This window comes from Myiozetetes cayanensis, unplaced genomic scaffold (genome assembly GCF_022539395.1).
Source record: "Myiozetetes cayanensis isolate MyiCay16 unplaced genomic scaffold, myiCay2020 scf5-8, whole genome shotgun sequence".
Classification (NCBI taxonomy): domain Eukaryota; kingdom Metazoa; phylum Chordata; class Aves; order Passeriformes; family Tyrannidae; genus Myiozetetes; species Myiozetetes cayanensis.
This window is the reverse complement of record NW_026087742.1, coordinates 456,536-469,199: the sequence shown is the minus strand read 5'-3', so window position 1 is coordinate 469,199 and position 12,664 is coordinate 456,536. Positions and strand designations below refer to the sequence as shown.

The window sequence follows — 12,664 nt, the reverse complement described above, 5'->3', positions numbered from 1 at the left end:
CACTGCCACTTTACCTGCAGGGAATCATAGAACCACAGAATATTTGGGTTGGACAGGAACCTTTAAGATCATCCCATTCCACCCCCTGCCATGTGCAGGGACACCTTCCATTAGCCCAGGTTGCTCCAAGCCCTGTCCAACCTGGCCTTGGACACTTCCAGGGATGGGGCAGCCGCAGTTTCTCTGGGCAACCTGTGCCAGGACCTCCCCACCCTCCCAGCCAGGAATTCCTTCTCAATCTCTAATCTAAATCTCCCCTCCTTCAGTTTAAAGCCATTCCCTCTTGTCCTGTCACTGCATACCCTTGTCACAAGTCTCTCTCCAACCTTCTTGTAATCCATAAACCAAATGATTACAGTCTTTAAGTCCCTTCGATGATCCAGAAATCTGAAAATATGTGAAAGACATTTTAATAGCACCTGATTTTAAAGGCACTGGACATGAACACCCAGCTAGGGGTGGGGGCTGCACATTAACCAACTTACACCTGAGGCATCCATGCTCTCCTGCCTCACCGGAAATCCTGGATGCATTTGCTGGTGCCAGTTGCTCTCACTCTTTGTTTTCCTTGCAGGTTCCTACAGCTCCTGAGCACTTTTAGCTGAGCACAAAGGAGGTGGATGTACCAAAGTGCAGGTGGCTCTCTGTGGTGGGCAGAGACTCCGCAGGGCTGTGCTCAAGGCTGCCAAGCAGCACTTCAGCTTTGCCTCCGCTTGCACAGAAGGACCTCAGTGACTTGGAAAGCACTGGGAGAAGGTGTTTTCTCCATGACATCCTAGGGCTGCCCACAATCAGCAGCATGTTGTCAGCAGCCTTTTGTGCTGCCAGGGTCAGGGATGGATGTGCACCCATCCTGCAGGGACTGACAAACCAACCCCAACCCTGAATCATTCTGGTCACAGCAGAGACAGTCCTTAAATTACTGGGCTTGAAGACCGAATTCTCCAGGATAAATTCAGCTGCTTATTTGGAATTATCAAGTCTACTGATCTAGTCTTTTAGTAAGTTATCCAATCCTATCATATGTGTCACACTTCAAAGCTAAAAGAATCCTAATATGCCTGGCTTTTAAACAGGAAAAAAAAAAGGTAAATTAATGACCCTATTTGTCTGCTAGAATATACTAAATTGCCAGGCAGAAATGGTCTTAACAGTTCTGCATGCTCTTCTTATATGTGCTGTTCTTTGACTTGGTATTTTTAGCCCAGTTTCTGAAATAAAAAGGACTTTAAAACCCCTGTAAATGTTCTGGGGTGCTTGTGTGAGTTTATCAAGCTTCCACTAATACTTTTGAACCCAATGTCAATTCCATACAAATATGGGGAAGGAAGGGGAGTCCTGCAAGGTCACAAGAGACCCTGCAGTTGCCCTGGCTACAGCACATGGCTGGATGTGGGCTTACCTTTTATCAGACATCGGAGGATCCTCACAGGGTGGAACAAGATGACCTTCAAGGTCTCTTCCAACCCAAACCACCCTGTGATTCTATAAATAAGTTATAAAATTGGCATGCATCAGGATAGCTGCAAATCTCTTACCTTCCAGCCATTTCATATTTCACCTCCTTCTGCCTGACTGACAGAACTTGCATCAGTAAAAGCACAGTAATTAATGCTATCTCAAAAAACTTCACAAAACCTTCAGCAGAACATGCAGATCAGCAGTGCTACCCCAGTTACCTGTGTCTTCAGACAGTGCTGCTCACTAGAACTGCAAAAACAATAGAGAAAAAACCCTGCCAAAACTCAAAGGCACCTTTACAGAAGAACACACATTCCTAGAGGCACAGCTCTACTGAGAAATTCAATACTACATACAAAGCAATTCACATTTTATTTTAAATTGCAATAAACTGTACAAAAATGTTTCATTCTTGCCAAAAATAACAGCAAATATTTTCAATCTTACTTCTAGACAACGACAAACCCTTATTTTAATCTTTCCTGGGCGAGTTTACAAATAAACATACAACAGGATGCATGGGCCTGTGTCAGAGTCAGGAGGGAGCAAACAGATGTAGATGTTTGTGGAATACGGTTTTTAGTGTCTCTTAGGAATTCCAATACTCCTGCCATGCCTGTTAAAAGCCTAAAGAAATGAACGGTCTGTGTCTCACACAAAGGAATGTAAACAGTCACTGAGGGATTAAAGAGGACGACTCCGCCAAGGAAACCCTAAAGGTACCCCTGTGTCACCGACATTCACTCACACCAGAACCGCCCCGCCCGGGGCTCGTGCAACACCTGAGCCACCCTCCCAAATGCCACTTAAATACACACCAAAGACCCCTTCGAAAAGAAAAGTTTTCAAAAAAGAATAAAATCCTAAGTAACGGAACTGAAATGGATTATACTCCTTTGAACCTTTTGGGTTTTTTTTTCCTTATCCTAATTCATCAGTGAGTATGTAACAGCCCCATCAGACCTACAATCATAAAGTACCTTTCCCAAGATGCAATGAAGTAAAGGAGCACCTGGGTAAGTCAGTCAGGTGTAGGAAGCCCCTCTGCCAAGAGCATGGGCTTATTTTCAGGCTTGATTTTGTTTGCCAAACACATTTAGTGCGGACTAACAACACATAATCTAGGTCACTGACCACAGTTTCTTTAGTCCGAGGCCTAAAATGGAAACACAATTGCAGTGATGTTTTTAATATTTCACATTTTTTTTTCCCCAGCTTTGAAACTTAAATTAAGAACAAGCTGTTTCAACAGATTGGTTAGAGCTTAAAAAATTAAGCATTTTCTGTTACTTCAGAACTGTTGGGGGGAATACCGTCTTGGTGAAATTCTACTTTATCTGGATAGAGTTTAATGTAGGTGTCCACCATCAAATCTAAGTCGTGTTTTATGTCAAAGTTTATGTTCAGCAAGGCCAGGTTGCTGGACCTGTGCTCTGTCAAGGTGTTTTTCAGGTAGGCCTTTAGGCGCTTCCGTCCTATGCCGTATTTTTCATTCTCCACCTTCATCAGTGGAAGTATGCACAAGACCTTAAGCAGTGCATAAACATTGGGGAAAAACTTTATGTCAGGCAAGTGAAGTGCTTCGTAAATAGTAGCTGGAAGTTCAATGTCTTTCCCTCTGTGCTTCCACTTGATTCTCCAGCAGTGCAGCTCAGCAGACAGCGTGTCTGGATTAGGCAAGTCATTTTTGAACATGTCGGCGTGGTGCTCCTCCGACGTGTTGAATTTGAGCTGCCCCATGACTGAGGGCACTAAAGATAGACACTTTAGAGCTTTCAGATGTTGTTCTGAGAATATATCTTTTAGCTCTTGAATAATATGCTCTAATGTGGGGACACTCAGGATTTCTTTGTAGTAGTTTTCTGACGTTATATCGGGGTCAAAGTCCCCCTGTTGTGCCCGGCGGAATTTTCCCGGGAGCTTAATCTGTACATCCAGTTTTGTAGCCAAATTTGTTGCTTCCTCGAACCAAAATTCATGGTAAACTTCAATGTGCTCCATCACCTCATTCAGGGAGTGCAACACCGCTGTTAAGCTGCCAGCTGCAAAGAACACATCTGATGTCTGCCCTTGGAGGTTTCTCCCGAACGCTCTTGTGAAAGACAGAAGGTTTTTCATAATTACAATGGTGACAATGAAGTCAAAGTCTGTCAGCGCACTGGACAGCACAAACGCTCGGCCAGCAATGAAGTTGTTCCACCTGACAGTCGTGTCACTGCTCACGGCATCCAAGCACAGCACCAGGGCCTGCATGAGGTCCACCAGCACCTCAAAGGTATCGTGCCTGCCTGTCCACTGGGAGCGGCAGATCTGCTTCAGCTCGTTGCCCTTCTCCTCATTGTCCTGAAAGAGAGCAGAAATGGTGTTGTCCAGTTCTACCAGTAATTGTGGAGACTGGTTAAAGAGACGGCAAACTTCTTCCATTGTTCCCAGTGCAATGGAAACACCCACCACGGGAACAGATTTTGCCAGCCAGACATTTAAGGCACACGAGGAACACAGCGTATACACAGCCTGGGGATACTTCTCCAAGAGTCTTGTAGCCACCACTTTCATTTTAGAAGCAAACCCACTGGAGACAATGTAGGCTTGACCCCGACAGTACTCCATGTTTAGACCCCACTTCTCAGTAATAGTTGCGTGGAATTTAACGGCCAACATTTCGGGATCAGCCTCGTACGGCAAAAACCCTATGAATTCTTCTCTCAGGTTGTGAGAATCATCCACAAACCTCACCAACACTGGCAAATGCTCCTCTCCTGCTATGTCTACTACGTCATCCGTGACAATGGAGAAGAAGTGAGAGTCTCTGACCTCCCTCAGTGTCTCCTCTCTGACACAGTTCTCACAGATCTCAAGCATTTGTTTCTGCTGGGTTTTCGAACAGTACTCGACATTGACCGCAGTCATCTCAAATCGCTTCCTCAGAACCTCATCACCACCATTTATCCTGTATTCCAGCAGAGCCTGAAAGTTGTCTGAGGCAAAAATACCTTCTGGAAGCTCATCAACAGTATGGCCATCCAAAGGGATATTTTGTTTCCCCATTAGGATCAAGATTTCAAACAGTGATTTAAGGTAATCCTTGTTTTCTCTCTCCTCCAGTGTCAAGGGAACAGCCTCTTCTTCCTGTCCTTGCCCTCCTTCCTCTGAGACAGCATTTTGGGCATTGCTTTCGTTGCATTCTTGAGTTCCCTGTTGCTGTTCAAAAGCTTCATCAACTGCAAAATGAGAAATACTGTCAGTGTCCAGAACAAGAGACAGCATTTGCTTCCCCCTTACTAAACCCATTACCTTTAAGTTACCAGAGGCCAGAGGAGAATGTTTCCACTTTAAAAGTGAATGAGTCCTTTGGAAAGAGTTTGAACTCCATTATCCTCCTGACATGTACAAACTAATAGTTATGTGTCCTGCATAACCTTGTCAGCTTTAGTAAATAAAGTTTTTAATATCTCAATTATTTTGCCCACTTACTCTTTTGCTGCTTCAGTGTTCTTATTTCATCTTCACTCTTAAAAAAAAACACAAAGAGCTTATATTGGTGACAATGTCCTGCACAGGATCTTAACTATTAACACATCAAGATCAGATATCAATATTGTAGATGAGACCAGATAATATTTACCAGAAAGTGCTAGAAAGTCTAAGACAAGGAGGTTTCTTCAGGCAGTGTTTTGCTGCCATTACCTGTATCTGCTAACTACATGAAAATAGTCTGTAACTACTGCTAAGGTTCCTATGCTTATATTAGAAGTTTCTTCAAAATTTATAGACTCTCTTTTCACAGTTTCTCTTTTTACAACTTACTTGCCCTTTTTTATTTTCTTTTAATACTGCAGCAATAATTTTACATTAAAAACTTACCAGCTCTTTTATCCTTTTCCTGTACCTGCTGTGGGGTTTGTTCAGGTGACTCGTAAGATCAAATATGGTTGGCACAGCATTATCCCGTAGAACCGTTCTGTAGGGGCTCTGGAAGCAAACAGAGACTTAGATTAGGGAATTTTATAGAAATTCTCACTCTGTGTGCACAAAAAAAAAAACCACCAAAATTTCACATACTGTGCCCTTTTTTTCCCTCCTCCTTTTCTCTCTCTTTTTTTTTTTTTTTTTTTTTTTTTTTTTTTGTTTTGTTTGTTTTATAGTGTTTTCACTTCCTGATGCTACCAAAGGGAAAGCTGTGCTATGCAATTCACACTCTGGGGATATCAAGAGAACACTGAAAATGAGAAGACAGATACTAAAGAAATTCAAACCCAAACCACAAATACTTTTTTTCTCCCCATTATCTTCACATCAAAGACCCTGGATGCAATAATTTTACTTTACTGCAATATTGTGATAAAAAAAAAAATTAAAAATCAACATTCTGGATAAAAAGACATTTATGCATCAGAAAGGAAGCATTTTGTTAACTATTGTGTGTTGGGTTTTATCACTTATTTCACAATTCTAGACACAACCTACTAAACATTTTCATTGTGAAAATGTTCAATTGCTTCTTTAAGTAGAGCTGTGAATTCTACAAAACACTACTGTGAAAGATTATATCAAAGGGAAATGTATCTGTGAATAGAGCAGAAGGAAGAAAAGACTTGTAGATGGTCATGAGGAAAGAACTGCAGTGAAGGCCAGTGTTCCAAAAACCCTTAAACCAGCAGGAGCAGCTGTTTCTCTCTCCCCTAGCTGCTCATTTCTACTTTACCCTTTGTGCCCACAGCTGGGGGCCTGCGTGGTGTCCCAGACCATGACAGCATTAACACCAAGAAATTAATTTTTCCAGTGATCAATTACCCAGGAGCTCAAAGATTAAAAGGCAGGACATTCTGATGAAAAACACTGCGTTTTGCAAGACGCAATAAATAAATGCTTGTTTTCACTCACACTTCTGCATATCATAGAAGTCTCAAAATGTTTAGCACACAGTCTGTAATGTTTGTTGAGCTGATCTGGAGTTTTGTCTTCTAAGTCTGCCCTTCGACAGTTCTCTACCCATCTCTGGCACCTGCATGTGAGCAAAAGAATTAGAGTCTTAAGATAAAACAAAATCCCTTCCAGTTTCAAACCACACTTTGCAGGTGGTTTTAAAATTTCAAGTTAAGCAGCTTTAAGGAAGGAAGCAAGCAAATATCACGTCTAAATCACAAAAAAGTCAGCCTTAAGCACCTAATGTTAGAAAAGAGGTAACTGGTACTGCCCTACGCCTGTGCACCTTCCAAAACTGTGAGCACCAAGTTAAATCAAACATTCCCATCCCCAGCCCTCCCGCAGCTCTCCACCCCCGGGACCAGCACCATTCCCGGCTCTCTCGGAGCTCTCCATCCCCGGGATGAGCACCATTCCCGTTCCCGGCTCTCCTGGAGCTCTCCATCCCCAGGACCGCTCCCGTTCCCACTGCCGGAGCTCTCCATCCCTGGACCGTTCCCGTTCCCTCTGCCGGAGCTCTCCATCCCCGGACCGTTCCCGTTCCCGTTCCCGAGCTCTCCGCCCCGGACCGTTCCCGTTCCCAGAGCTCTCCATCCCCGGACCGTTCCCGTTCCCAGAGCTCTCCATCCCAGGACCGCTCCTATTCCCACTGCCGGAGCTCTCCATCCCCGGACCGTTCCCTCTGCCGGAGCTCTCCATCCCAGGACGGCTCCCGTTCCCAGAGCTCTCCATCCCCGGACCGTTCCCGTTCCCGGAGCTCTCCATCCCCGGACCGTTCCCGTTCCCGGAGCTCTCCATCCCAGGACCGTTCCCGTTCCCGGAGCTCTCCATCCCCGGACCGTTCCCGTTCCCGGAGCTCTCCGCCCCGCCCCGCCCCGCCCGGCGCGGGGCCCGCCCGCTGCCGCAGCCCCGCGGGCGGCAGAGCGAGCGCGGCCGCGGGCAGAGCCGGGCTGCGGGCACCGGCACGGCGGTGAGCGGGAGGGAGAAGGGCGGAGGGAGGGAGGGAGGAAGGGAGGGATGTAGGCGCCTGCCCGCCGTGGTGCCGCCCGGCCGGGCCGAGGGCAGAGCCGGGCGCTCCGCGGCCCCCGCCGCGGGCTCACCTGGCCGGGTCCCGCGGGAAGCGGAAGAAGGCCAGGTCGGACTGGGTGCTCTTGCGGGTGCAGTTGGGCGCGGCGCAGAAGTTCGGCATGGCGGGCGCTGCCCCTTTAAAGGCGCGCGGGGCGGGCGGGCCGGAGGGGCCGCGGCGGCTCCACAGTGCTGTGAGCGGCCCGGAGGAGTCAGCGCCGCGCCGGGGCCGCCTCCTTCCCACACTGCCCCGCGCCCGGGGCACCGCGCCGCGCCCGCGCCTGCGCTCGCCGGGCCGCCGCCGCCGCCGGGCCTCTGGCGCATGCGCGGAGAGGCGGCTGGGAGTGCCAGGCGGTGTGGGCTGAGGGCGGGCGGTTGTTGTAGCGTTCCATTGCTATTGCCGTCCGTAATAACACTGAAAATACGCGGTGTAATAACGATAAACGGTGTAAAAATAAACCCGCGGTGTAATAATGCTGAAAATGTAGTGCAAAACAACCCGCTCTGTGTGCGTCTGGGTGCGAGCTGCCTGTCTCCTCCCAGGTTGCGGGTCAGGGTGCCTTTATCCTCCGGTCGCCCTGCTGAGGTGTGGCGGTGCACTCCTGCGCGTTTCCCTCTGCTAAACGTTTGCTCCCGAGAGAATATTTGAGGTCTGAGAGGCTCTCCTGGCTGTTCTCACTGTGGCATTCCCTTGCAAGCCTCACGGCCCCGTTGTTGGGATAACTCGTGTGTCAGAACTAAATAGACACCGGGTTAACCCCACAGAGCCACTTTTTGTCTTTGTATCCCAGCTCCTCCCTCAGGGTTCACTTTCTGCAAATTAAAGTTAACAACATCTACAGCAACATTAAGAGTTTATCAGACCCAATTCCCGTTCCATTTTCCCAATTTCGATTGGATCTTTTTAGGGTTCCGATTCAAAGAATGATGGTTTCCGTGGGTTTTCCATCAGGTTTCACTCTGAAACAGTCACATCACCATGATGGGGTTAAGAGTGAGAGGGTCTGAGCCATCTTTTCTTTCCCTTTTTTGCTTGCCCCACCCCAGGTTGTCTTCATTTGTCTGCTCAAGCCTTTGCTAATTAATCCCCAGTGTTGAAATCCTCAAGCACGGGAACTTTTGTCCGAAGCTTCACTGGGAACTGCTCAGTGACAGCAATATCAGCCTCTCTGCTTTGCAAATGCTTTCCCATTGCTGTTTTCACCCTGCCACAGCACTGTAAGTTTAAGTGAACTTTCACTTGCAAGGTGTCCCAGGACCAATGTAATTTCTGGTTTTTATATCAGGATTATTTATATTTCTAATTTCTTAATATTCTCTCTTTCCCCCAGCACCTATAGCACACCAGGCCTTGTGAAAACAACTGGTCAAAATCGGGAGCAAGGAATTTGCTGAGGAGTTGATTTGGGCTTAAAAGCAACAGACAGTCTGTTGGTGGGTTAAAAGTGCAACTTCAGAGAGAGAAAATGCCAGCTGCCCTAAAGTCCCAGGCATATCAAGTCCCAGAGGGGCTGAATTCTGCCAGTTGCTGGTCTGGGACATGTTCTTTGAGTGGCAGCAGTTTGTCAGAGATACCCAGGATTTGTAGTGAGGCCACAGATAAGGGCTGAAGTGGCTCAGAGGAGTGATAATGTTGATATTTCCCCTTATTCTGAGGCTTCCTATCCCAAGGAGTGGCTTTGCTTCCTTCCTACCAGGTTTATGTGTTCCTTGCCAACACAGCACACCACAGAGGGTGGAGGTTTGCCTCTGCCTCCCCAGATTGCAGAGGGTTCCAGCTTTAATTCCCCTGATACGCTGCAGAATGACCCAGGGAAGGGATTTTTGTCATTATCCGAGGTTACATAATCGAGATTTTGCCTCGGTGTAGCAAAGTATTTAAGTGGATGCTCAACTGGATACACAGTGGCATTTTGATGCCTTTTTGAGCCTTGCTGAATTTAGATACTTTGAGCTGAGAAGCTGTTGGGATTTGTAAAATAGATTTGTTTGTTGAATATAATATGTATTATAATAGAGGGAAGGAAGTATCTATTGACTGGCGACACAAAGCTATCTCTTGTGAAAGCAGCTGAAATATCTGTGTGGATTTAAATGCAAATAGGCCTGGGTGACAATCTCTGTCTGACAAGGTTGCATGTAAAAGGCTCCTCTGGCAAGGCGCCAGCGCCCAAACATCGCTGAGGCTCCTGCTCTGGGACGGGAGAGTAACGAGGAAGAGGGAATTTAGGAGTGGTGTGAGGGCAACAGAATGAAGTTAAAGAGAGATGCTCGCGTCGGAAGGACATCTCGAGTCACCGACCGACCTCTCGAGATTTACCGCGCTGTAGGAACAACAGGAGAGCCCAGCCCGGGGGGGCCGGGGGAGGGAATTTTCCAGCCGTTTCTTGCAGGCACTTTCATGGATGGGATTTTATTTTATATATATATATATATATATACTTCCTCACTGCAATGATTTTGTGCAGCCACGAATCGGGTGCCGTTGCTTTCCAGCTGCATTCCAGAGGCAGTTTATTTTGTATTTCTACTCCGGCCTGAGGGCTTTTAAACAGATACAGTTTACTGTTTGGGTTTTTTTTTTTTTCGTGGAAATGCGCAGGAAAGCAAGCGCTGATGGCTGTGAGGGGCCGTGCCGGTGGCGGGGCCGGAGCCGCGGGGTCTGTTCCCTTTGTTGTTGGCTCACACGCGGTTCGCCGCAGCCCCGCGCGCCGCCGCCGGCACCGCTTTCAACTCAGGAAGCTGGAAGCGACCAAGAGCCGCCCGGGCTTTCGCTCCAGGAGCGGCGGTGGGATGTCAATTCCCCACATTTCCCAGTCCGCGCAGAGGACGCGCGCGGTGTTTTGTCCGCTCCCGGTGCCCGTAGCCGCCCGCCGGGGCCATGGCGGGACAGTCGGCACCCCTCCATGAGACACCGAGAGAACTACAGCTCCCGGCGTGCTCGGCGTCGCCGCGCACGCGCCCCGCGCCATCCCGGCGCCATCTTGGCACCCGCTGCTGCCATCTCCTTACCGTCGCGGAGCGGGGGGAGACTACAACTCCCGGCGTGCCCAGCGGCGAGCCCGCATGCGCAGCGCGCCGCTGCGCCATCTTGGCTCGGGGAAGCGCCGCCGTCGCCAAACAAACCCGAGCGCGGCCCCGGGCGCGGAGCGGGACCGAGCGGGACCGAGCGGTCCGGCCTTCGCCGCGCCGCCCATGAGCCGGGCACGGCCGGACAGGTGAGGCCCCCGCCCCGCAGGGCTCCGCCGCGGGGGCGCGGGCAGCTGCGCTCCCCTGGACGGCGCGGACCCGCCGCCCCCCCCGAGCCCGGGGCAGCTCCCCGTCCGCGCCCGGCGCTGGCAGCAGCGCCCGCTCCCCCTTCCTCCCTCCCCGCGTGCTTCCCCCGAGCCCGGCCGGGCACAGCGCCCAGGGGCCGCGGAGGGCGGGCGGGGTGTGCCCGGGAGGCGCCCTGGTGGGAGACCGACCCTCCGTCCGTCCGTCCGCCCACCCGTCCGTCCGTCCAGCCCCGCGCTCGGAGGCGCCCGGGCTTTTGTTCCCGGTGCCACCCCCACCGTGCCGAGCCCCCGGCTCCTCTTTTTCCTGTGTTCGTCCCGGTGCAGTGGGAGGCGCTCCCGCCCCGCCGCCCCCGGTCCGTGGTGCTCCGGGACTGGGAGGCGCTCCCGGCGCTGGGTGGCTGTTTTGGAGAGGGGGAAGGGGCTGGTGTTGGTGCGTGGAAAGCGGATTTTCACGGTGCTTTTGCCGTGCTGCCGTGTGATGGGCTGGTGCAAAATGCGTTCCCCGGGGAAGGAGCGTGCGGCGCGCTGGGAGAGTTCCCGCAATAGGCGCTTGTGCATAATGAGAGGGAGGAGGCTGAGCGGCGATCCCGAGAGCGGCGCTTCCCGGCGGGCAAAAGCCTCGAGAAGGAGGAGGGGAATTCGGTAAAAAGGCTCGGGCGATGATCTGAGCGAGCCAGTGTAGGAAATCCGTACCCTTGGGAAACCGCCGGATTCCTGCGGGCCGCTGCAAAGGAGGGAGCGAGGACGGGAGCGAGCGTGTCCTGGAGTCAGGAGCAGGCTGAGAGGAGTCCGCGTTCATCGGCTTGGGAAATCGATGTCTTATGGACTTGGTCTCACAGCGTTTCTATTCCTTTTCCAGCGAGGCTGAGCTGTGTGGGAGCACTGCCGCGAGGGAAGGATGCCTGTGGTGTGGCCGACCCTGCTGGACCTCAGCAGGGATGAGTGCAAGAGGGTCCTCCGCAAACTGGGTACAGTAAGATGCGATTTGTGGGTCTGTATGTTTGCCCTTCTGAGATTTGCCTGCTTGTTGCTTCCTTGGAATAATATATCTACAGGCAACTTGCAAGTAATGTCCTGCATCTTCCACGTGTCGTTGGTTTGACAGCCCTGGCTCAGAATGTTAAAATGAGGTTCGGTGGATGCTCTCAGCCCCAGCAGAGTGAATGGAGGAGGATGGTTTTGGTTTGGTCCAATCTTTTGTGGATGTCCTGGCTGCAGTGTTGCACTGCTGGGGTTTTTTTATCACTGTTACCGTGGTATGAGATGCTCTGTGAGGAGAGTCTTTGGGCTTGTTTTGTTTTGTTTTCCCCCCCTTCCCCCAGTTCTGTGTTTAGACACCTTTTGGTACCCAAAAAAATATATTGTGGAACCCTGGCTTAACTGGCACTGTAGGACTGGGTTCCAGTATTAAAGTTAATACTGTGAACACTTCAAACAGGGGGGAAAAGAAATGGTGCTGGTTTGTGATCTGCAGTGGCACATGTTGTCAGGGCAGGGGGAGAATCATGTCCTGGCTCAGCTGCCATAGCCACAGGAACTCTTTGTGTTGTTTCAAGTGCAGCTCAGTGTCTGAGCCCCCTGCCCAAGACGTGGGTACTGGGAGATGGTTTGTGCTCTGCCCTCGTGGGTCTGTGTGTATAAGGAGAGATGATTTTCTATTTTGTAAAGTAATAAAAACATTTCCTCCTTCCTCAGGCATCTACTTTTGGCTGCCCCAGTAGAGAGAATCCTTTATTAGACCTTTGATCTGATCCAGAAGAGTTGGTTTTGAGTTCTTGGGGCTGAGTTTATTTTACTAAGGGGATTTCTAGCCAGTTAAATGATGCATAATACTAGAAGGGAAGAAAAAAAGTCTTAGATTTATTTTCAGACTTTATTCTAAAGACCATGATGTTGGAGATGATGTCAGGAAGAAAACTGAGCTCCCTCTGACTTCC

At 49.9% G+C, this 12,664-nt stretch overlaps 2 protein-coding genes across 12 annotated transcripts in view; one reads left to right on the top strand and one right to left on the bottom strand.

Moving 5' to 3' along the window:
- Positions 1 to 1,814: 1,814 nt before the first annotated feature.
- On the bottom strand, positions 1,815 to 7,687 carry THAP12 (THAP domain containing 12). Its single transcript, XM_050333700.1, has 5 exons — positions 7,488 to 7,687; positions 6,346 to 6,466; positions 5,326 to 5,433; positions 4,936 to 4,972; positions 1,815 to 4,682 (listed from the first exon to the last, which is right to left on the bottom strand). The coding sequence occupies exons 1-5, from the start codon at positions 7,574 to 7,576 to the stop codon at positions 2,734 to 2,736; spliced, it is 2,304 nt and encodes a 767-aa protein (XP_050189657.1). The 5' UTR covers positions 7,577 to 7,687; the 3' UTR covers positions 1,815 to 2,733.
- A 2,863-nt stretch (positions 7,688 to 10,550) lies between these two features.
- Positions 10,551 to 12,664, top strand: part of EMSY (EMSY transcriptional repressor, BRCA2 interacting) — a 37,614-nt gene continuing 35,500 nt past the window's right edge. For 10 of the 11 annotated variants that reach the window (XM_050332475.1, XM_050332472.1, XM_050332471.1 and 7 more), the window contains exons 1-2: positions 10,551 to 10,670; positions 11,587 to 11,695. In XM_050332475.1, coding sequence (XP_050188432.1) covers positions 11,626 to 11,695 — 70 coding nt within the window. In that variant the 5' untranslated portion in view covers positions 10,551 to 10,670; positions 11,587 to 11,625. Of the gene's footprint in view, positions 10,671 to 11,586; positions 11,701 to 12,664 lie in introns of those variants that run through there. The other variant, XM_050332476.1, reaches the window with a different exon arrangement.